General features: G+C 42.6%; 1 protein-coding gene across 2 annotated transcripts in view; it reads right to left on the bottom strand.

The window, feature by feature from the left end:
- Positions 1–24,234, bottom strand: part of LOC129861164 (adenosine kinase-like) — a 256,964-nt gene that overhangs the window by 187,296 nt on the left and 45,434 nt on the right. For both annotated transcript variants that reach the window (XM_055932348.1, XM_055932343.1), the window contains exon 4: positions 13,552–13,630. In XM_055932348.1, coding sequence (XP_055788323.1) covers positions 13,552–13,630 — 79 coding nt within the window. The remainder of the gene's footprint in view (positions 1–13,551; positions 13,631–24,234) is intronic.

The raw sequence follows: 24,234 nt of genomic DNA, 5'->3' as shown, positions 1-24,234 counted from the left end.
TCCAAGCTTAACCTTGGTCCCAGACAGTAATTACGCTGTTAATTGTCAGCTGATCTGAGGACTGACGAGTACTGAGGAGTAGAGCAGAGGACTGACGATAGATATCCATTAGGTTTAAAAAGACCTCCCTCTGAGGTACAATGGATCATAGGCCATCGATCAGACTCTACCATACATGAGGGGAAATTAACTAGGTTGTTAGGGTGCTATACTACTACTCTCAATGTTTGTCACTCACTACTCTGCATTAAATGCTCCTATGGATGCCAGTGATGTTGGGAGAAATAAGTACAGTTGAAGTCAGAAGTTTACATACACCTTAGCTAAATACATTTAAACTCAGTTTTTCACAAATCCTGACATTTAATCCTTGCAAAAATTCCCTGTCTAGGTCAGTTAGGATCACCACTTTATTTTAAGAATGTGAAATGTCAGAATAATAGGAGGAGAGAATGATTTATTTCAGCTTTTATTTCTTTCATCACATCCCAGTGTGTCAGAAGTTTACATACACTCAATTAGTATTTGGTAGCATTGCCTTTAAATTGTTTAACTTGGGTCAGACATTTCGGGTAGCCTTCCACAAGCTTCCCGCAATAAGCTGGGTGAATTTTGGCCTATTTCTCCGAACAGAGCTTGTGTAACGTAGTCAGGTTTGTAGGCCTCCTTGCTCACACATGCTTTTTCAGTTCTGCCCACAAATCTTCTATAGGATTGAGGTCAGGGCTTTGTGATGGCCACTCCAATACCGTGACTTTGTTGTCCTTAAGCCATTTTCCACAACTTTGGAAGTATGCTTGGGGTCATTGTCCATTTAGAAGACCCATTTGCGACCAAGCTTTAACTTCCTGACTGATGTCTTGACATGTTGCTTCAATATATCCATATAATTTCCCTCCCTCATGATGCCATCTATTTTGTGATGTGCACCAGTCCCTCTTGCAGCAAAGCACCCCCACAACATGATGCTGCCACCCCCGTGCTTCACGGTTGGGATGGTGTTCTTCGGCTTGCAAGCCTCCCCCTTTTTCCTCCAAACATAACGATGGTCATTATGGCCAAACAGTTCTATTTTTGTTTCATCAGACCAGAGAACATTTCTCCAAAAAGTACGATCTTTGTCCCCATGTGCAGTTGGAAACTGTAGTCTGACTTTTTTATGATGGTTTTGGAGCAGTGGCTTCTTCCTTGCTGAGTGGCCTTCCAGGTTATGTCGAAAAAGGACTTGTTTTACTGTAGATATAGATACTTTTGTACCGATTTCCTCCAGCATCTTCACAAGGTCCTTTGCTGTTGTTCTGGGATTGATTTGCACTTTTCGCACCAAAGTACGTTCATCTCTAGGAAACAGAACGCGTCTCCTTCCTGAGCGGTATGACGGCTGCGTGGTCCCATGGTGTTTATACTTGGGTACTATTGTTTGTACAGATGAACATGGTACCTTCAGGCATTTGGAAATTGCTCCCAAGGATAAACCAGACTTGTAGGTATTTTTTTGTTGTTGAGGTCTTGGCTGATTTCTTTTGATCTTCCATGATGTCAAGCAAAGAGGTACTGAGTTTGAAGGTAGGCCTTGAAATACATCCACAAGTACACTGTCAATTAGCCCATCAGAAGCTTCTAAAGACATTACATACTTTTCTGGAATTTCCCAAGCTGTTTAAAGGCACAGTCAACTTCGTGTATGTAAACTTCTGACCCACTGGAATTGTGATACGGTGAATTATAAGTGAAATAATCCATCTGTAAACAATTGTTGGAAAAATGTATTGTGTCATGCACAAAGTAGATGTCCTAACCGACTTTCCAAAACAATAGTTTGTTAACAAGTAATTTGCAGAGTTGTTGAAAAACGAGTTTTAATGACTCCAACCTAAGTGTATGTAAACTTCCGATTTCAACTGTATTTCTGAATAAAAAGTCAAGACAATGTTGGTCTTTGGAGGTGTTAAAACCTTAAGAGGCCATACAGCCAGCTTGGATTTCACAATACATCTAAGCAGCACAACTCTCTCCCAGAGATGTCTAAACATCTTCAGTCAGTGAGCGGAGACAGTGCAGCCATATAAACCCAGTGGGAGCGCTTGGAATAATCTAGGCGATGTTAATGATGCAATTTATATGTGAGGGGACTGTTGTTTGGCAGGCTCTTTCCATCTGAGCGGCGCTTCTCTAGCTCTCCCTCCCTCCCTTCTTCCATCCCTCCCTCCCAGCAACCAGCAGCCAGCTAGCACACCCCCCTGCCTGGTGGAGGGGGTGGAGTAGGAGGTTGTCAGAGCTGAGTGAAAAGAGAGTGAGCACGCCACTGATAAGAGCCATTACTATTAGTGTGTCTGTCACCTGCTGTGAGTCATCCAGCCTACCTGCCTCTCCCTCGCCGCACATCCCTCCCTCTTTCTCATCCCCCCTCCGCTTTCCTCAGGGCGCATCACTTCAAAATTGTATTCACCTACACATTTTTCCATCTAGTCACAGATACTCTGTGTGTTAGCAAACTAGAAACTACACTTCCAAAACCAACAGTAGATAGCTAGGCCTCTCCAATACAGGTGACTGATTTAGGCCGACCAACAGTAGATAGCTAGGCCTCTCCTATACAGGTGACTGATTTAGGCCGACCAACAGTAGATAGCTAGGCCTCTCCAATACAGGTGACTGATTTAGGCCGACCAACAGTAGATAGCTAGGCCTCTCCAATACAGGTGACTGATTTAGGCCGACCAACAGTAGATAGCTAGGCATCTCCAATACAGGTGACTGATTTAGGCCTATTACTGAAGCTACTAATAATAACCACAATCGTCTGTTGATCAAAATAACTATGGCTATTAATGGCTATTAATCTAATGCTAAATAACTGAATAAGTATAGCCTAATTATTATTTTGGCAATAAAAATACCCTTTCAAATGCAGTCGTTAGTAATTATACAGTAATACAAATCATATTCCTTCATGATTCATTATGGTTTTATAGAGTGGCGCAATAGGAAGTTCCACAGAGCTCATTAAACTCCTGACCTTGGTAGAAATTAACTGTAATTGTAGCCTCTGTATTTTCTTCCAATCTTTTTAACCCAAATATTTAAAGCTGTTTTTCCTTTAGTTGCTATGCAACACTTCAACCACAAGAGCAGGAGCATGCTGAGAATGTGCCAGATAAATACTAGCACCACAGCCGAGCCCTTCTCCCGAGGAAACACGAGGACGCAGAGACACATAAAAATAGTCACATGTTAATGTAGCCTAATGGTTGGTTCGTGTAAAATGCATTATAATTTTTGCATTCATCATTGTGTCAATTGACCCCATGTCAACAGATAATTCAAGCCAATAGTGGGAGTAACGAGACATTGTTTATAGCATAACAGGTTCTGATCCCATCCCAAAGCCATATGAGCAGTTTCAATTTTTATTGCCGGCGCACCAACACTTACAAGACACAGCCCTTAGCTACAGCATAAAGCAATGTGGCAGGCATACCAAGTGCCCTGTGAGATACATCACTGGGTAATTTGACATGAGAACGCTGACAGATATGCGCACGGCCTTCCGTTTCACAAGTCTTTTCATATTTCTCTCAGTTAGCCCAGAGTCCCGACAAACAGTACAACAGCCAGAACAAAGCCAGTAGGCCAATGGGTATCCAAGCCTTCTATTCCAGATCCTCTACAACCAAGGAATCAAGGACTCGTTACGCAAGACATCACATTCAATTCCACAGCAGTGCCAGGCAGGCTCTGAGGCCAGATGATACATATCGAGTGTGTCAGTCTCCCGAGCATTCAATGTTAATCAACACTCTTTTCCAATGCATACTTATGAGTTACTCCCCTCCGTCTTCCTGCCGGCTGCTGAAATTAAGTCTGCAAATTTGACGGCAAATTAACCTCAACAGCAATGGTAATACGTCACCTATACAACAAGCTGTGAAGTTTCGCTGACCCAGCTAGAGCAAATACAGATGAAAATTGCAGTACATATGTATAAAAATGGAATAGATACATTTTCTTAAAAAACATTTTTGGGGTTATTTTAGAATGAAGAACAACGGTGTAGGATAAGTATTAAGCCATCAGCTGTTAACCAATCCTTCTGAAATAAGAAATTGAATAAAAATCACACAGTTACCAGTTATCCTCTTGATCATAAAGCCTAAAGATTAAAACACACACTAGTATTAACAGTAACATACAGTCACAGTAGTGGTGATGGGAGGGATGGGAGAGATGGTGGTGAATCACTTTCTCAAATGGGGCGGATGGGAAGATGTGGAATCCACAGAGGTCTCTTCACTTCATCATTGGGTAAATGGCAGCAATGTTCCAGGCAGACACGAGCTGCGACATCACAGCTGCTTCATGACGGGTGACTCTGGAGCCCACGCATGAACACATCGCTCATCAAAGCAAATGAGGCGGCGCGTTTCGTTTCTTCCGCCCGCCGCCACTTCTGAGGGAAGAAAACAATCGAGGGAGCAAGGCCCTCCAACAAGTGCCTCGCCGTCTATTCTAACGACACGACGATGGAACACCTGGAATGCAGAGGAGTGGTGTTATGAGGGAAAAGAGGACTAGAGAATCCATTTGGTGTTCTCCCTCTTCTCTCACATCACAGATTAATGGGCTGTGACCCCTCCATAGCAGGGGAATGGGATATGAATGAGGGCTAGCGGTGGGATCATAGCACTACTGGTGGTGTTGCAATTAACCTGTCTTAAAATCACTCACACACACAAACACACTTAAACCTGTGTTTAAACAAACAAGAGGCTTTGCTTTAACAACAAAGGTGTACTTGAGCTCTGTTCTGCGATGGGTGAGAGAAACTCCAAAGGCTCACCAGGGGTCTGGTTTTAATCAGGCATTAGTATTCTCATTTAAGTACAGCTGCACTGGGACACACACACACACACATGCCCACCAGAGAGAGAGAGAGAGAGCGAGTGATCATGAAATCAAAGCTCTTCATTTAAAGTAAAGAACAATTTGTTTTTGAACGGCTCAAACTAACGCCCCTCAGATCTCCCCAGAGGCAGTATGAGAACATTTGCTTAAACTTGCATCGTAAAGGAGTGTGATTAAGGATCGGATGTACGCCGTAAACAGTACAGTAAAATATGAAATGGATTTGATTTTTCATGTTGATACATCCTCTCCCCAAATATCCAGAATGTACATAGCCTGTAACACAAAACCCTCTCCCCTTTCACCATGATCCTCCCTGCTCTCATTAAGTGGTAACAGACCTGGGGCAATTCTTGATTCAGTCCATACAAATGGGAGGAGTCAAGTTGCCTTCTCTCTTGCTCGTTCTTTATTTAACAGAACAAGCTGTAAAGCCAAACATGAGGTCATGGAATATTTTCACCCTCAGGAATAAGTGCATACAATAAGAAATCAAACCCAGTTGAAGTATCCCTACAAAATATGAGCTGGTGAGGGTCTTTCTGAGTCTGTTGTTTTTTTATAAAGAAACTTTTCAACAGTGTACTGTTAGGCACATGAGGTTCCAATTAAGAACTCTGCTCAAACTCCTCAGTCCTATCCAAGCCTAGCCTGGGCCCCTTTACACACACCCTGGGTAGCGTCTCAAATGGCACCCTATTCCCTACCTAGTGCACTACTTATGACCAGAGCCCTATGGTTCTTGGTCAAAAGTAGTGCACTGTGTAGGGAATAAAGTGCCATTTGGGACAAAGCTCCTTTCTCCACGATTGACAAAATCTAAGGAAATGTTAAACAGACATCAGAACCATAACAAAGACAGGGAACATTTATCACAACGTTTTTAAAGCGATACTCAAAACATTAGATTGAATTGCATCATCAATTAAACAAACATCACATAGAATCACAAAAAAAGTCAGAGAAACTATGATTAAGAGTATGTTTGCCGTCATTTACAAGAGCCGGCGAAATATTTTTAAATCCTTATCTATCTTATAGGCCAATGAAAAATTCATACCCCCTATAGTTATGAAAAATAACAAAAATAACAGTTCAATTCAATACAGTTGATGTATTCAATACAGTTGATGTATGAGGATCATAATGAAAAAACACCCAGTTTACAAGAAACATACCATTTACATTTTGTAATACAATCTAGCTCCCAGGTAGCAGGCAGAAATATCTACTAGAACGAGACAGGGTGTGCGTACCAAATGGCACCTTATTCCCTTTATCGTGCATTACTTTTGACCAGATCCCTATGGGCCCTGGTCAAAAGTAGTGCACTATATAGGAAATAGGGTACCATTTGGGATGCAGTCGGAGACTGGCTTCTCTCACAGACAACTTCAATCTCCAGACCCTAAGGAGCTGTAGGTGTACTTTGATGTTGGTTGTAAATGAATTGACTGTGCTTCCTGATACTAGCCCTCCAGTCACACGCCCCCCCCCCCCCAACTCCCCCAACGCTGTCACCGGTGATAAACACTCCGCACGCACACGTAAGGCATACACACACACCCACTGCATGCTCACATGCTAAAGAGTAGGGCCACCATTTTCCCTAGACGGTATGATGACTGAGAAATAGGATTGTTTCCCTCTCCTCCCTGTACTGTATGGGCTCTGCATGTGAGAGAAAAGAGAAGATTGAGAGAAGGCACAGAGAGAGAGAGAGATAGAGAGAGAGAGGGCAAGAGAGGGCAGAGAGAGTTGGGGCAAAGAGGGAGAGGGCAAGAGAGGACAAAGAGAGAGAGGGCAAGAAAGAGAAAAGAGAGAGAGGGCAAGAAAGAGAAAAGAGAGAGAGGGCAAGAGAGAGAGAGAGAGAGGGCAAGGAGGAGAGAGGGCAAGAGAGAGAGAGGGCAAAGAGGAGAGAGGGCAAAGAGGAGAGAGGGCAAGAGAGAGAGAGAGGACAAGAGAGAGGACAAGAGAGAGAGAGGGCAAAGAGGAGAGAGCAAAGAGGGAGAGGGCAAGAGAAGATCGAGAGAGGGCGAGAGCGCGAGCGGGAAGAGCAAGAGAGAATAACAAGAAAGAGAGAAGAGCGAGAGAATCGAGAGAGCGCTGTGTTACCTTACAGTGGGTATACAGAGCGCTCCAGTAGGTGATCCTTGATACAGGATACCCCTTCAGGGCATGTTGTTAAAGCCCAGAAAAACACACACACACATCCCTGTTTCTCGGGAATCACAACCAAAGAGCTCTGCATACAAGCTCACAACTTTCAGCGGCTTTCTGACAACTAAAGCTGATGAGAGGAACAGGAACACAGATAGGGAAATGACTATTGTGTTGAGACCGACATCTGCCATGGGACTGGGGTGTACAGGGTGTCAGTGTGAAAGATAATGTCTTGATGCTTTTTATAGTGGAGATCAAGTTTAGAAACGACCTGGCTGTGCTGATGAGACAATGGATTGTGCAGTTAGATGCAACAGAGTAAATAGACATTTTAACGTTATAGATTTAGCCGGTGGTAATTTGTGGAATATACACCGGCTGGAATGTGGTTTTAACCAAATCAGCATTGAGGATTAGAGCCACCCGTTGTATAAAGCTGGATATGCTGTGGCTGAATGGATCACAAGAGAGGTTCAGAGAAAAACACTCCTAGGGAACTGACTGACTTAGCATCAATTGACAGAGACGCAAACTGGTGAGAGTCCAAAAAGTTGACAAAAAATGTTGCATACAATTTTCAGAATTTCAGAGAATACATATTTGAACTAATCTCAATACTCCTAACTTTCCAAACCACAAGACAGAAAATAGTGTCCTGAGGTAGGGGAGGTTGAGTTCTTTGTTCTAGGTTGAAGGTTTATCATGACGTGATAATCTCAGTCTCGCCAAACAGAGTTAGAATTATTTTCTTGTTCAGAACATACATTTTCCAGTGGGTTAAATGAAGCACTGCAAGGTGAAGGTCTAGACCTACCTATCTGCTAAATTGTTTTATTTTAATATTATTTTCAGCCAACATTGAGCACAACTCAGTCTCCTCTTAGTATAATCTGACCTGTCAGCCTAACACAAACCTCATAACCCCCGTTCTTTTTAAGAAAAATATTTTATTTTGATGCTCAAAATGCGGTTCACTATCATATCTAGCCTACACTCACTAGCAGCCACCTTCTCCTAGGCAAAGCCCCCCCCCCTCCTCAGCCAGTGGAACAGGACCAGTGACAGTGGGAGAGGACCAGGCAGAATCAATATAATAAACATAAGAGGTTATCACTTACATATCTAGCCTACACTTACCTACATGTTATCCTTCTTCCTTTTTGACTAGACTAAGACTTTGTTATCTTTGTTTAGCTGAGAATGCAGATCATTGAGTCAGTGTTCAATACCATAGTCCCCTCCAAACTCATCACTAAGCTCAGGACCCTGGGACTGAACACCTCCCTCTGCAACTGGATCCTGGACTTCCTGACAGGCTGCCCCCAGGTGGTGAGGGTAGGCAACAACACATCAGCCACACTGAACCTCAACACAGGGGCCCCTCAGGGGTGCGTGCTTAGTCCCCTCCTGTACTCTCTGTTCACCCATGACCGCATGGCCGTGCACGACTCCAACACCATCATTAAGTTTGCTGATGACAACGGTGGTAGACCTGATTACCGGCGACGAGACAGCCTATAGGGAGGAGGTCAGTGACCTGGTAGTATGATGCCAGGACAACAACCACTCCCTCAACGTCCGCAAGACAAAGGAGCTGATTGTGACTACAGAAAACAGAGGGCCAAACACGCCCACATTGACAGGGCTGTAGTGGAGCGGGTCAGGAGCTTCAAATTCCTCGGGCCACATCACTAAGGAATCATCATGGTCCACACACACCAAGACAGTCGTGAAGAGGGCACGACAACACCTCTTCCCCCTCAGGAGACTGAAAATATTTGGCATGGGCCCTCAGATCCTCAAAAAGTTCTACAGCTACACCATTGAGAGCATCCTGACCGCTTGCATCACCGCCTGGTATGGCAACTGTTTGGCATCCAGCCTCATGGCACTATGGAGGGTAGTGCGTATGGCCCAATACATCACTGGTGCCAAGCTTCCTGCCATCCAGGACCTATATACCAGGCGGTGTCAGAAGGCCAATTTTTTTTTCCAAAGACCCCAGTCACAGACTGTTCTCTCTGCTACCTCAAGGCAAGCGGTATCGGAGCGCCAAGTCTAGGTCCAAAAGGCTCATTAACAGCTTCTACCCCCAAGCCATAAGACTGCTGAACAATTAATCAAATGGCCACCCAGACTATTTAGATTGACCCCCCCCATTGTTTTTAGACTGCTGCAACTCACTGTTTATTATCTATGCATATTCACTTTACCCTTACCTGTACAAATTACCTCAACTAACCTGTACACTGCATACTGACTCAGTACCAGTACCCCCTGTATATATTTCTTGAACTGCACTGTTGGTTAAGGGCTTGTAAGTAAGAATTTCACGGTAATCGTGTTCAGCGCATGTGACAAATACAATTTTAATTGACCCCTATACATCAACTTGGTACTGGTACCCTGTGTATATAGACAACTCATTGTGATTTATTCCTTGTATTATTATTTTTATATGATTTATCTTTTTTTGTCTCTGCATTGTCGCTATGCCGTCTTCATGGTCTTCTGGGCACTGGATGTTGGCTGGCAACCATACTCCTGCCTCCTCTTCATCATCAGGTTCTACTGTCTCTGACCTTTGTCCTTAGTTGCTGCAGTGCGGATGTTCTTAGAGTCCCTTGTCAACTTGACAGTCTTTCTGGTACATCTGTATAATACAGACTCCTGAAGGTAGCAATGCCTACCAAAGAGTTGGTGCGCTGATATCATATTGATATAGTAACGCATGAAATACTGACTAGCCTGCATTAGCTCAGCATTTGCAACTCTTTCACAGGCAGGGACTGGCACATGCACCCTTTCTCTCATATTTTCAGGGCATTGTGTTATTGGCATTGGTGTCCCTGGCATCACACAGTGTTGTCAAAATAGTGTGCACTTTATTTTTTGGCAGTGTGCCAAAAAGGGCTTGGGAGCTCTTGCCTCCATAGTTGATATCCTTACAGCAGAGGATGCAAATTGCATGATCTGCCTTGTCTACTTTTTATTTAGTTTTTTACTGTGGGAACGTTTTCTGCACTCCCTTGACATCCATCTTTGCATTCAATTTCAGCCAGGCCCAACTCCAATTGCACCTCAACTCTGACTCAAGCTTAGACACCATCAGGGCATTCCTCTCCTCAAATTCTCTTATTCTGTAAATTAAACGATAAATAAATTACACTTATGCCAATAACACAGTATAATAATAATTACATTTGATTTTCTAATGTTCTACATAACTAGAGAATAGCCACACACATTGTGGTAATGTGGGTTTACCTAAGGTCATTACACAAACACGCCACCACTTGCTCATTGGTATCATTGTTAAGAGTATTGGGACGTCACGCCCCCAATATACACTGCTGCCTGCCTGTTCTACCATGCTTGTTTTAATAATAAAACAACCAAGTTTATAAAGTTACTCCCTCGCTTCGCCAATGAATAAAAGTGTTCCATGTGTAATTGCACACACAGACAGGTGAAGTAAGCTGAGGCCGCACTAAGTTAGCTGAGGCAAGTGGGTGGTAATGTTAGCTTGCTAACTTAGATGATAATGTAGCTAGCTAACAATAAAAAAAAATGTGTATTCATTTGCACTAATTCCGCTTCTCATCAGCAAAAACTTCTAACACAGGTTGCTTACCTTGAGTTGCATTCCAATTTTTCAGTCAAACAAAAAGTTTGTTGAATGGAGTGCATGATGAAAAGGCAGTCATCAAACAGGGAGAACATCTGTTTGCGCCCCACTTTTATAGCACCCCTCCCCCACCCCCGGATATTTCTTAAAAGTGACAAGTTTGCATCCCTAAATTGATGACCTACTAACACGCAGTCCAGCTAACAGCCTTTGAAGTGAGAGTGGGCAGTTACAGGAAGAGGACAAAACTAACACAGATCCATCCTAGGCTAGCGTAGCTTCCCCCTTTGATCAATTATGGTTTTACCTAAGCCTAAAATTGTCTATTCGTTCTCTGTTCTCTTCCCGGCTGAGGTTGTTCCTTGATGACAGAAATGTAAATGCTGATGACACAGAAATAATTAACTAAGGGTTCCCCAAACTCAATCCTCTGGACCCCAAGGGGTGCAAGTTTTGGTTTTTGCCCTAGCACTACACAGCTGATTCAAATTATCAAAGCTTGATGATTAGTTTATTATTTAAGTCAGCTATGTAGCGCTAGGACAAAAAACAAAACGTGCACCCCTTGGGGTCCCGGGGACCGAGTTTGGGAAACCCTGAATTAACTCATTAGAGCATCAAATGAACCAGGTGCTTATGTGTGGGGAGGAGAGAAGCAGCTTCGGTCGCTGCACACAACATGCTGGGAACCCTAGGTGTGGGGGCGGATCAATGACTGGCTGTCAGTAGATGTAGGCCAAGTCCCAAATAGCATCCTATTCCCTTCATAGTGCACTACTTTTGACCAGATCCCTATGGGGCCTGGTCAAAAGTAGTGCACTATATAGGGAATAAGGTGTCATTTTGGGATGCATCCCATAGCTGACAGCCAGTCATTGAGCTGCCCCCACACCTAGGGTTCCCAGCATGTGTTCCCAGCTGTGTGTGCAGCGATTTCACTAGAAAATCCTCTGAACATTCCTCTCAGTCCCTCTGTCTTGTCCCTCTGTCTCGTCCCTCCCTCTTCCAGTGGTGGTGATGGAAATCCTGAGTGAACCTGCCTGCCCTCCCCTGGAACAGAACGAGCATCTAATTTAGTCTGTCTGAGGCCCTTTGAAGTGGATACAGTGCTGCAGTGCATATCATTGTGTTTGAAGGTTTCTACTCCCACAATACATCCTGGTTTTGAAGTTACAACAGTTTAAAGAAGCACCACCATCTCACCTGTGAAAGTAAGTGATTGAAAAAGCAGTAGCCAACAACGCTTCAAGATAAATGTTATAATATAATTTATTTTCTGAGACTGCTACGTAGAAAGCTGGGGGGGTGTACATTATTTATTTTTTAAATTACATATTATACAGTATTAGGAGAAACTACTTCCTGACATCGAATACTGTAAACGAGGGTAACACCTCAAACAAACCGAGGTTCTGGTTTGCCGTGTTAATAAAGTCAATTTAAATGAGCGGTGAACGTTTTCTGAAAGGCATTAAAATAGAACATAAAAAAGCTTTGTTCAGTGTTCGTTGGTTGTTGGCAGTGAACGGTGCAATTCTCATTCTCCATCTGATTTCACATGGGAGCTTGAGCACGGCCTGAGGCGGTTCCCTCAACGTCTACTTAAATAAAACATGAACACTAGCTACTTGTCAAGGTCTAGTCTAGGTCTTAACTGCAGAATCCCAGACCCAACTGAATGTATGGGTTTCTAACCAACTTGCTACACGAAGTGAGGAAATTAAATAATCAGTGTTAAAGAAAATATCAGGCTCTGAAATTTCAAGGTTGTAATCGAGTCAAACTGAATACAACACTCAAGTGGGTAAAAACGGAGGCGGCAAACCAAAAAGAGCAAAAATAAATAAATAAAAAATGAACTAAAGTTGGCAGTTCATGTCTCTCTCGCTTCGTGTCTACAGACATCTTTAGAGAGGGAGGTAAATGTTTCTGATCTTCATAATTTAAGAGAGTTTGAGATGGAGGTGCACAGCTTTCTCTCTCCGACTCTTGCTCTTTTTCTCCCCCTGGCTGCCACTCTCTCCTGGTATCTCTCTTTGAAAAGGATGTTTAATGTCTCTACATCATGCAGATGCCGCTTACCCCCCCCCCCCCCCCCTCTGACACACATCACTCTGTCAATTAGCACCTTCACCCATCTTCTCTCATTGGAAGCAGCAATATCTCTTTCAGCTGAGTGGTTTTATTTCCTTCTTTGTTTATTGTGAACAGACCAAAGGCTTATTAACAACAGCTAATCAGCGCATGTCAAATATGTAGACTTATTGCAGTCAGAATAGATAATGGGATTCGTAATATAATCATCTTTCCCATCAGTCAATATTGCTATTTTAGATTATGGGGCAAATCCCCCGGTTTTCTTTTTGAAGCTGGAATCTGTGGAACAGCCAGAGAGGAGATCAGCATTTGTTTGATATAATTTGTTGTGGCATGTTAATTGCATCGATATGTAATTCTTCCTAATTGACGCTTGATATGTCTCAGGAAATTAGGTCAAGTAGATCACATTGAAAATATTATTAATCACCCCCACCTCCCTGTTTCCTCTTCGTCGCAGGTCTGATATATCTGCACCGTCTAAAACTTTAATGTCTAACTGTTACAGCAGCCCACACTCTCCATTTCCAGCACTGCCTGGCTGACAAATCTAAGGTTGCAACAAGCACACTACTGTAAATTCACAACAGAGAAACAGGATGCGTCCCAAATGGCACCCTGTCCCTATATAGTGCACTACCTTTGACTAGGGCACATAGGACTCCGGTCAAAAGTAGTGCACTACATAGGGAATATTGTGCCATTTGTAGCACACACACACACACAGGAAAGAAAAAAGGCCCAGAGAAAAGACAAACCTGGGCTATCTTCACTGAGTTTTGGGTGGAGCCACCTGCATGGTACTCAACTTTGCTCTTCTTTGCAATTTCGTCAAACCTGAAAAACATACATTAGGGAAGGCACAGTAAGTATAGGCTTGTTCATAGTAGATATTTTACCCATGAACCACAGTGTTTGTAAACAGGAAACTGCCCAAAGCCAGAGCTAATATAAGGCCTGCGTCTGAAAATATACCCTATTCACCATGCAGTGCATTAGTTTAGTGCACTACTGTACATATGGAATAGGATAGCATTTCAGATTCTACCCTAGTTCACTGGCCAAATACAGCTGACAGTTGTAAGAACCATCTAACGATGGATCTTTAGGTTGTCCACACTGACTTTATATGAAGAAAGTAGGAGTTGTGCTCTGTACTCTAAGATATTTCAGAAACTTTGTTCTGAAGGTCTAGGGGGGTGCAAATGTGGGCCTGTCTTCAAAAACAGTCTCAAAGTAGATGTTTTACCTTTTAGAACATAATGAATAAGATTACATGGACAAAAGGGACCTGATCCTAGATCATAAAGTGTCTGAGTAGGAGTGCTGAATACGCCCCCTGGAGGCAATGGGTGAAGGAAGAGCGAGTATGGGAAAATCATGTTTATAGGGCCTTGTTATAAGGCTGATGTCAACACTTGAAAGAAACATCACTTAAAACATTTTGGATTTTGTGTTTATGAAGAACAATAAATGAAGTCATAGTAAATAGGCATTTAACAAGATCTGTGGAATAGAGTCAGGGATTGTGTAAAGGGGACTTAAGTCTTAGGAGGAATTAGGAATGACCAAGGAGACTTGTTTAAGTTATCAAACTATCTGCATGACAGAACACTTTGCATATCAGAGTCACCGGGCATACTCTCACATGTTCTGAATTTTATAGCTGATAAAGTGATTGTAATATAAGTCTTACATAATAAACTTAAAAGGTATTCTTTTTCTACTTGTTCGCATTGTGATGCCCAGGTGAAAGTTCTTAAGAGGAAAATAAACTTGAGAAGCAAAAACAAAATACCAAAAGGAAATGCTGGATTGTGTTATTTGAGATACTTAAACCACAAATGTTACTAAAGTTGAGAAGCGGGCCAGTCACTTAACTGGCAGCTTGATAAAAGCCAAAAATGTTTTTTTCCCCCCAAACATATGTTTGTACTTACTCATTAAAGCATGTTGAGTAGTGAAAGTTATTTTTATCCAACAAAAAAAAATCTTGGTCACCCAAGAGTTGTCCTGTTTTTCAACCAATTGATTGGTTGAAATGTTTAAACTTTAATTTCCCATATATAGACACACACCCTATGTGTTTGAAAAAATCCACTACATATACAGTGTTTATCTGATGCTTTAAGCACACTTTGATCAAATAATTGAGACACAAATGACTCAAGAATGAGCCCGACGTTCACACTGTGTTAAAAAATGACAGCGAGTGCTCTGTCCGTGCCGAAGCAGCAACATTTCAGCCATTTTGTTTTTGTACTTGGTTCAGTATGAAAAGTTCTGCTACCGAAATCCCTAATTTGTTAATGAAAAACATTCCCTATTCCCTCAACCCTTGCGCTCTTTACATGAAACATGTAAGCATCGCATGCATGTGACCTACAGTGGTTACTACTTTAAAAGTTGCGAGCTTACACCGCGGGACTTAGAGGTACCCAGCGTCACGGCTTCATTGCTCCAGAACACCACAAGGGGAAGTTAGAGCACTCATTATGCATTTGGGTTCCAAGGTTTTTATATGACCAATCATATCGAGTGGTTCCATTGACGAATTTGACGCGGGCCACCCATCCCTGGTGACTTCAGCAAAGGTGGCTGACAAACATTACGGGGAAGGAAATGTATGTAGTTATAACGTCATAACGAGTCAAGCAATAAATGTACAGTTGAGAGGAATATGGTAGTCAATGTAGAGACAAATTAAAGTGCATACATTTTTGTCATGAAGTTAATTTACGAAAATGTCTATTTAGCAAGTTTTTTCCAGCCATATCCAATACCAGGTTTATCAAACTCATTCATTATAGCAAGCAGGGAGCAGGTTTCGAACCCTCAACATTCTAGCCCGAAGTCCAGCACGCTATCGACTGTGTTCAAATTTATTAATTGGGGTTGGGGCCGATTGTGGCTAAAAACACTTTATCAATTGTAATCTTAAACGTGGAAAGGGGGAAAAGTATTATTAGTGTTTCACAAGCGTAGCAGGATGGTCTATTTGCTGAACAATTGACTATTCAACCTTTAGTAAAGAATTGTATAATAGTCAAGCTAGGTGTGAACCCCCCCCTCCCCAACTTGAGCTAGGTGTGAAACTCCCCCTCCTCCCCAACTTATAACAAATCATTTTCAAGACTATCTAGAAAAAGCAGCAGAGATGCGCAATAGGTTTTCAAGAAGAGGCTATTCTCCACAATGTGTGGATGAAGTTCTTGATTTAGCATTGGGGAAAACACGAAATGAACTGCTGCAAAAAAGACCCACTAAAGCTAAAGGACACAATGTAATGTTCACAACTACATATACTTTGAACTCGAGAAAAGTGGGAGATGCGGTCAAGAAACACTGGCATGTTTTATTTACGCGATAAATTGGTCCGTGCCAACTGCCAGCCACAAAATCAACATCAGCCAGAATGTTATCGGATTTTCACCCTCCAGACATTATTTCCTAAAGGTCTTAATGATGAAATGCCTATGTATGTTATGTTGTAACTTTGAACATGAATTATGCCCCTATTTCAGATTACTCTGACGTTTTTCTTACACTGTACCAAATGATTTATTTCAACACTCCTTCCGTGGCCTCAAACTGCTTGCTCTTAAATGCAAGTAAAACTAAATGCATGCTCCTCAACCGATCCCTGTCTGCCCCCCCCCCCCCCCATCTAGCATCACTACTCTGAACGGTTCTGACTTAAAATATGTGGACAACTACAAATACCGAGGTGTCTGGTTAGACTGTAAACTCTCCTTCCAGACTCACATTAAGCATCTCCAATCCAAAATGAAATCTAGAATCGGCTTCCTATTTCGCAACAGAGCATCCTTCACTCATGCTGACAACATACCCTCATAAAACTGAATATCCTACCGATCCTTGACTTTGGCGATGTCATTTACAAAATAGCCTCCAACACTCTACTTAGCAAATTGGATATAGTCTATCACAGTGCCATCTGTTTTGTCACCAAAGCCCCATATACTATCCACAACTGCGACCTATATGCTCTCATTGGCTGGCCCTCGCTTCATATTCGTTGCCAAACCCGTTGCCAAAAATATTGGAACAAAGTTGTCTAAAGAAGGCAAACAATTTATAATCCTCCAATCCTGTAGCCTACTCCCAACCGTCATGTTGTACATCGCCATATTTTCCACTCCATCTTAACGTAAACCGTGAGGGTTTCGTTTTCCTCTCATTAGACACACCATAATATTAAATCAAATGAATTGAGCCAAATTTCTTCAAATCAATACCATTTACTATGTTATTACAAAAAAAGTTTTAAATTCTCTGGTAATGCCAATATAGAATACAATACGGAGAGGCGCTAATTCTACAGCGCACTGAAAATTGTTACAAAACCGCGGACAACGACCGCATACAAAGCGGGAGAAAGCACGTTATAAAATATTTGATTTATTAGTGTTGCACCATTGCTCATACATAAGATAACCATATACAATTTCAGTATCACGCCTTAAGAGTGATGGACTGTGCCATCCCCGTGGCCTCCGCAATGGATTAGACCACTGAGACAGGCATCTTGAGAACCATAAAAATATATATATATTTGCGACTGCTCGACAAAAGAAATCTCGGTCGACCAACAGCCTATCGACCAAACAATGGACCAGTCGACTAAATGAGGTCGGCCCTAATCTGAATTAAACATCAACAGTCCAATTGTACTCAAATCAAGCTACAGCCCACACAGCCCACAATAAATCAACATTTTTCTAAATGTCTTTGGCAGATATGCCATTTTGTGATTATTTTATGTTTTTAAAACCCAAGTAAGATTAAAATCCAATTGCAAAGTGTCAGCTTTGACATGTGCATGAATTTCAAGGAGCAATAACCTGACTATCAAGAGACCATACTTCATAAGCTATTAAGAGAGAATGCTTTGGGACTGGGGAATAAACAGTCAATCACTATGCAAATCAACTGAAGAATTACCCTTGGGTTTATCATAGTTACTTGTACTGTAGGGTTGCACTTTTTGGGGAATATTCAGGCGTGGAAACTTTACGTGGGAATTAAAGGGAATATATGCAAATTAATATTAATACCATTTAAAAATGTAGATGTTTTTGGCATTGCATATATTTACCACATCATATGGAGACAGAAACATAAACCTTTTACCTAATCATAAGTAGACATAATTGCAAACGATTAAATCCTTCTAATAGAAATAAAAATAAAACAATTTAGTTACGAATTGAACTTGAATTAATTGAGTTGACTCTTCGCATGGGATGATTTCACTGAACAACTAAAGGGAATATTGAATGATCACTTTCCAACCCTGTTGAGGATGGCTCATTGTCAGGCTCCAAAAGCCTCAAATTTGCCCAGATAGCCACCAACTTTCAACCCTTGTATTGGTCAGCCTGTTGTGTGCTTTGGTGTGTGTGTTCCCAAACAAGGACCATTTGCGCTCTGAGGTGGCTGATGATGGTGGGATTAGGAAGATAAGGCAACAGAGGGGAAAGAGCCTCAGATCCACAAAGTCCCTTTCCACCAGGTGGCTGATGAGATATGTTGGCACGACTGCCATATTGCATCTAATATGATAGAAAATGTCAATTTACAAAAAAAATAACATTTTTGTTTTTTGAGCTTCTAGTCATGAAATCTATGCAGCCTACTCAATCACTTTTTATAGCTACTGTTTACAGACCTCCTGGGCCATATACAGCGTTCCTCACTGAGTTCCCTGAATTCCTACCGGACCTTGTAGTCATGGCAGATAATTTTCTAATTTTTGGTGACTTTAATATTCACATGGAAAAGTCCACAGACCCACTCAAAAGGCTTTCGGAGCCATCATTGACTCAGTGGGTTTTGTCCAACATGTCTCCGGACCTACTCACTGCCACAGTCATACTCTGGACCTCGTTTTGTCCCGTGTAATAAATGTTGTGGATCTTAATGTTTTTCCTCATAATCCTGGACTATCGGACCACCATTTTTTTACGTTTGCAATTGCAACAAATAATCTGCTCAGACCCCAACCAAGGATACTCAAAAGTCGTGCTATAAATTCTCGGACAACCCAAAGATTCCTAGATGCCCTTCCAGACTCCCTCCGCCTACCCAAGGACGTCAGAGTACAAAAATCAGTTGACCACCTGACTGAGGAACTCAATTTAACCTTGCGCAATACCCTAGATGCAGTCGCACCCCTAAAAACATTTGTCATAAGAAACTAGCTCCCTGGTATACAGAAAATACTCGAGCTCTGAAGCAAGCTTCCAGATAATTGGAACGGAAATGGCGCCACACCAAACTGGAAGTCTTCTGACTAGCTTGGAAAGACAGTACCGTGCAGTATCGAAGAGCCCTCACTGCTGCTCGATCATCCTATTTTTCCAACTTAATTGAGGAAAATAAGAACAATCCAAAATGGATTTTTGATACTGTCGTAAAGCTAACTAAAAAGCAGCATTCCACAAGAGAGGATGGCTTTCACTTCAGCAGTGATAAATTCATGAACTTCTTTGAGGAAAAGATCATGATCATTAGAAAGCAAATTACAGACTCCTCATTAAATCTGCATATTCCTCCAAAGCTCAGGGGTCCTGAGTCTGCACAACTCTGCCAGGACCTAGAAGTAAGGGAGACACTCAAGTTTTTTAGTACTACATCTATTGACACATTGATGAAAATAATCATGGCCTCTAAACCGTCAAGCTGCATACTGGACCCTAAACTACTGAAAGAGCTGCTTCCTGTGCTTGGCCCTCCTATGTTGAACATAATAAAAGGCTCTCTATCCACCTGATGTGTACCAAACTCACTAAAATTGGCAAACCTTGACCCAGAATATAAAAAAAGAAATTGGCCTAAATCGAATCTCCCATTCTTCAATTTGTTTTTGAAAAAGCTGTTGTGCAGCAACTCACTGCCTTCCTGAAGACAAACAATGTATACGAAACGCTTCAGCCTGGTTTTAGACCACATCATAGCACTGAGACTGCACTTGTGAAGGTGGTAAATTACTTTTTAATGGCGTCAGACCGAGGATCTGCGTCTGTCCTTGTACTCCTAGACCTTAAGTGCTGCTTTTGACACCATCGATCACCACATTCTTTTGGAGAGATTGGAAACCAAAATTGGTCTACACCACAGGTGTCAAACTCATTCCACGGGGGGCCGAGTGTCTGCGGGTTTTCGCTCCTCCCTTGTACTTGATTGATGAATTAACATCACTAATTAGTTAGGAACTCCCCACACCTGGTTGTCTAGGGCTTTATTGAAAGGAAAAACCAAAAACCTGCAGACACTAGGCCCTCCGTGGAATGAGTTTGACACCCCTGGTCTACACGGACAAGTTCTGGCCTGGTTTAGATCTTATCTGTCAGAAAGATATCAGTTTGTCTCTGAATGGTTTGTCCTCTGACAAATCAACTGTACATTTCGGTGTTCCTCAAGGTTCCGTTTTAGGACCAATATTGTTTTCACTATATATTTTACCTCTTGGTGATGTCATTCGGAAACATAATGTTAACTTTCACTGCTATGTGGATGTACATTTCGATGAAACATGGTGAAGCCCCAAAATTGCCCTCCCTTGAAGCCTGTGTTTCAGACATAAGGACACAGTCTTGATATGTTCGTCATGGTTGCAAATGTTCTACTTTTAAACTCGGACAAAATAGAGATGCTTGTTCTAGGTCCCAAGAAACAAAGATCTTCTGTTGAATCTGACAATTAATCTTGAGGGTTGTAAAGTCGTCTCAAATAAAACTGAAGGACCTCGGCGTTACTCTGGACTCTGATCTCTCTTTTGACGAACATTTCAAGACTGTTTCAAGGACAGCTTTGTTCCATCTACGTCACATTGCAAAAATCAAACTTTCTGTCCAAAAATGATGCAGAAAGATTAATCCATGCTTTTGTCACTTCTAGGTTAGACTACTGCAATGCTCTACTTTCCGGCTACCCGGAAAAGCACTAAATAAACTTCTGTTAGTGCTAAACACGGCTGCTAGAATCTTGACTAGAACACCAAAATTTGATCATATTACTCCAGTGCTAGCCTCTCTACACTGGCTTCCTGTTAAGGCAAGGGCTGATTTCAAGGTTTTACTGCTAACCTACAAAGCATTACATGGATTTGCTCCTACCTATCTTTCCAATTTGGTCCTGCCGTACATACCTACACATACGCTACGGTCACAAGACGCAGACCTCCTTGCTGTCTCTAGAATTTCTAAGCAAACAGCTGGAGGCAGGGCTTTCTCCTATAGAGCTCCATTTTTATGGAATGGTCTGCCTACCCATGTGAAAGACACAGACTCGGTCTCAACCTTTAAGTCTTTATTGAAGACTCATCTCTTCAGTAGGTCCCATGATTGAGTGTAGTCTGGCCCAGGAGTGTGAAGGTGAAGGGAAAGGCACTGAAGCAACGAACCGCCCTTGCTGTGTCTGCCTGGCCGGTTCCCCTCTCTCCACTGGGATTCTCTGCCTCTAACCCTATTACAGGGGCTGAGTCACTGACTTACTGGTGCTCTTCCATGCCATTCCTAGGATGGGTGCGTCACTTGAGTGGGTTGAGTCACTGACGTGATCTTCCTATCCGGGCTGGCGCCCCCCTTGGGTTGTGCCGTGGCGGAGATCTTTGTGGGCTATACTCGGCCTTGTCTCAGGATGGTAAGTTGGTGATTGAAGATATCCCTCTAGTGGTGTGGGGACTGTGCTTGGCAAAGTAGGTGGGGTTATATCCTGCCTGTTTTGCCCTGTCCGGGGGTATCGTCAGATGGGGCCACAGTGTCTCCCGACCCCTCCTGTCTCAGCCTCCAGTATTTATGCTGCAGTAGTTTATGTGTTGGGGGGCTAGGGTCAGTCTGTTATATCTGTGGTATTTATCCTGTCTTATCCGGTGTCCTGTGTGAATTTAAGTATGCTCTCTTTAATTCTCTCTCCCTCTCTGAGGACCTGAGCCCTAGGACCATGCCTCAGGACTACCTGGCCTGATGACTTCTTGCTGTCCCCAGTCCACCTGGCCGTGCTGCTGCTGTTCTGCCTGCGGCTATGGAACCCTGACCTGTTCACTGGACATGCTACCTGTCCCAGACCTGCTGTTTTCAACTCTCTAGAGACAGCAGGAGCGGTAGAGATACTCTGAATGATCGGCTATGAAAAGCCAATTTACTCCTGAGGTGTTGACCTGTTGCACCCTCGACAACCACTGTGATTATTATTATTTGACCCTGCTGGTCATCTATGAACATTAACATCTTGGCCATGTTCTGTTATAATCTCTACCCGGCACAGCCAGAAGAGGACTGTCCACAGCTCATCGCCTGGTTCCTCTCTAGGTTTCTTCCTAGGTTCTGGCCTTTCTAGGGAGTATTTCCTAGCCCCCGTGCTTCTACACCTGCATTACTTGCTGTTTGGGGTTTTAGGCTGGGTTTCTGTAGAGCACTTTGTGACATCAGCTGATGTAAGAAGTGCTTTATAAATACATTTGATTCGATTTGAATCCCATAGCCCTTGCTTGGAAGTGTTCGCCAGACTGCCAAGAACCTTGCCCTCATCCAGGCCAAGGTGACGAGACACAGTAGTGTTGACACCATAGGCCTTATTGATCTCTGCACCAGACAGGATGCTCTTGCCAGCATACTTGGGGTCCAACATGTACGCTGCAGCGTGTATGGGCTTCAGGCAGAAGTCATCACGCTTTTTGATGCATTTCAGAACTTCAGTTTCCTCTGCTTGGAGCAACAGTGAAGTGGGCAGGGCAGTACGGATTTCTTCTCTTACATCTGCAAGCAGAGTCTGAACATCAGACAGGATGGCATTGTCTCCCTCAATCCGTGCAATGGCTACTGCTATAGGTTTCAGGAGTTTCAGGCTGCTTACCACTCTCTCCAAAAATACATCACCCAGGAAGATTCTCTTGATGGGGCTGTCCATATTGGCAGACTGTGATATGGCCATTTCTTGGAGACTCCTTCCCCTCCAGGAGACTGTCAAACATGATGACAACACCACCCCAATGGGTGTTGCTGTGTAGCTTCAAGGTGGTGCTCTTATTCTTCTCACTTTGCTTGGTGAGTTAGATTGCTGCTATAACTTGATGACCCTTCACATACCTAACCATTTCCTTGGCTCTCTTGTAGAGTGTATCCATTGTTTTCAGTGCCATTATGTCCTTGAGGAGCAGATTCTATGCACGAGCAGCACAGCCAATGGATGTGATGTGAGGGTAGGACTCCTCCACTTTAGACCAAGCAACCTTCATGTTCGCAGCATTGTCTCACCAGTGCAAATACCTTCTGTGGTCCAAGGTCATTGATGACTGCCTTCAGCTCATCTGCAATGTAGAGTCTGTTGTCCCTTGTGTCTGTGCTCTTGTAGAATACTGGTTGAGGGGTGGCGATATAGTTAATTATTCCTTGCCAACGAACATTCCACCACCCATCAGAGGTGATAGCAATACAGTCTGCTTTCTCTATGATTTGCTTGACCTTCACGTGAACTCTGTTGAACTCTGCATCCAGCAAATGAGTAGATAAAGCATGTCTGGTTGGAGGGGTGTATGCTGGGTGAAGAACATTCAGAAATCTCTTCCAATACACATTGCCTGTGAGCATCAGAGGTGAACCAGTTGCATACACAGCTCGAGCAAGACATTCATCAGCATTTCTCTGATTGCGTTCCTTCATTGAGTCAAAAAAACTTCTGATTCCAGGAAGACCATGAGCTGTTGCTATTGTCTGATTCATCATTTTCACCTCGAATAGAAGTAGAGGGACTTTTGTCAGAGGTTGTTTGTTGTGAGCGGCTGAGGGAACTTCATGCACTTGGCCAGATGATTCTGCATCTTTGTTGCATTCTTCACATATGATTTGGTACAGTATTTGCACATAGCTTTTCCTTCTACATTAGCTGCAGTGAAATGTCTCCACACATCAGATAGTGCCCGTGGCATTTTCCTGTAAAGATTAGAAGAAAAAAAAGGTAAAAAAACAACAAATACAATTCTATGTACAGATAAATAGTTAAGCAGTTAGATTAAACAACTCCTTTGTAAGATAAATGTTTTAAAATGAAACATGTATGGAAACAGGTGAATTAACACTCCTTAGTTAGCAGGCTCAAGCTAAAACCAACATGGTTGCAAAAACTAATTGTTAAGTTAGAAATTATTTAAACACTTTGCTGTAGGCTACTATTTACTAAATATTATGTATATGTCACAAAATATATTCACCCCACCCAGTATTGTAATCAAAACTTACCAGAAAGCATGTAGTCCTTGGCTCAGACAGTGTAGTAGTGTGGCCTCAATAGCATATCATAAGTGTGCAAGATCTTGAGAATCAGCTGTACATGTGATGGAAGAATGCACTGTGCATGCAGAGGGCTGCAATTCCTATGAATTGGGGATAGTTTAACCAAAATATGCCACAAGACCTAGA

The sequence above is a fragment of the Salvelinus fontinalis genome, chromosome 1, assembly GCF_029448725.1.
Source record: "Salvelinus fontinalis isolate EN_2023a chromosome 1, ASM2944872v1, whole genome shotgun sequence".
Classification (NCBI taxonomy): domain Eukaryota; kingdom Metazoa; phylum Chordata; class Actinopteri; order Salmoniformes; family Salmonidae; genus Salvelinus; species Salvelinus fontinalis.
The sequence above is the reverse complement of the archived record's forward strand: the minus strand, read 5'-3'. Positions and strand labels throughout refer to the sequence as shown.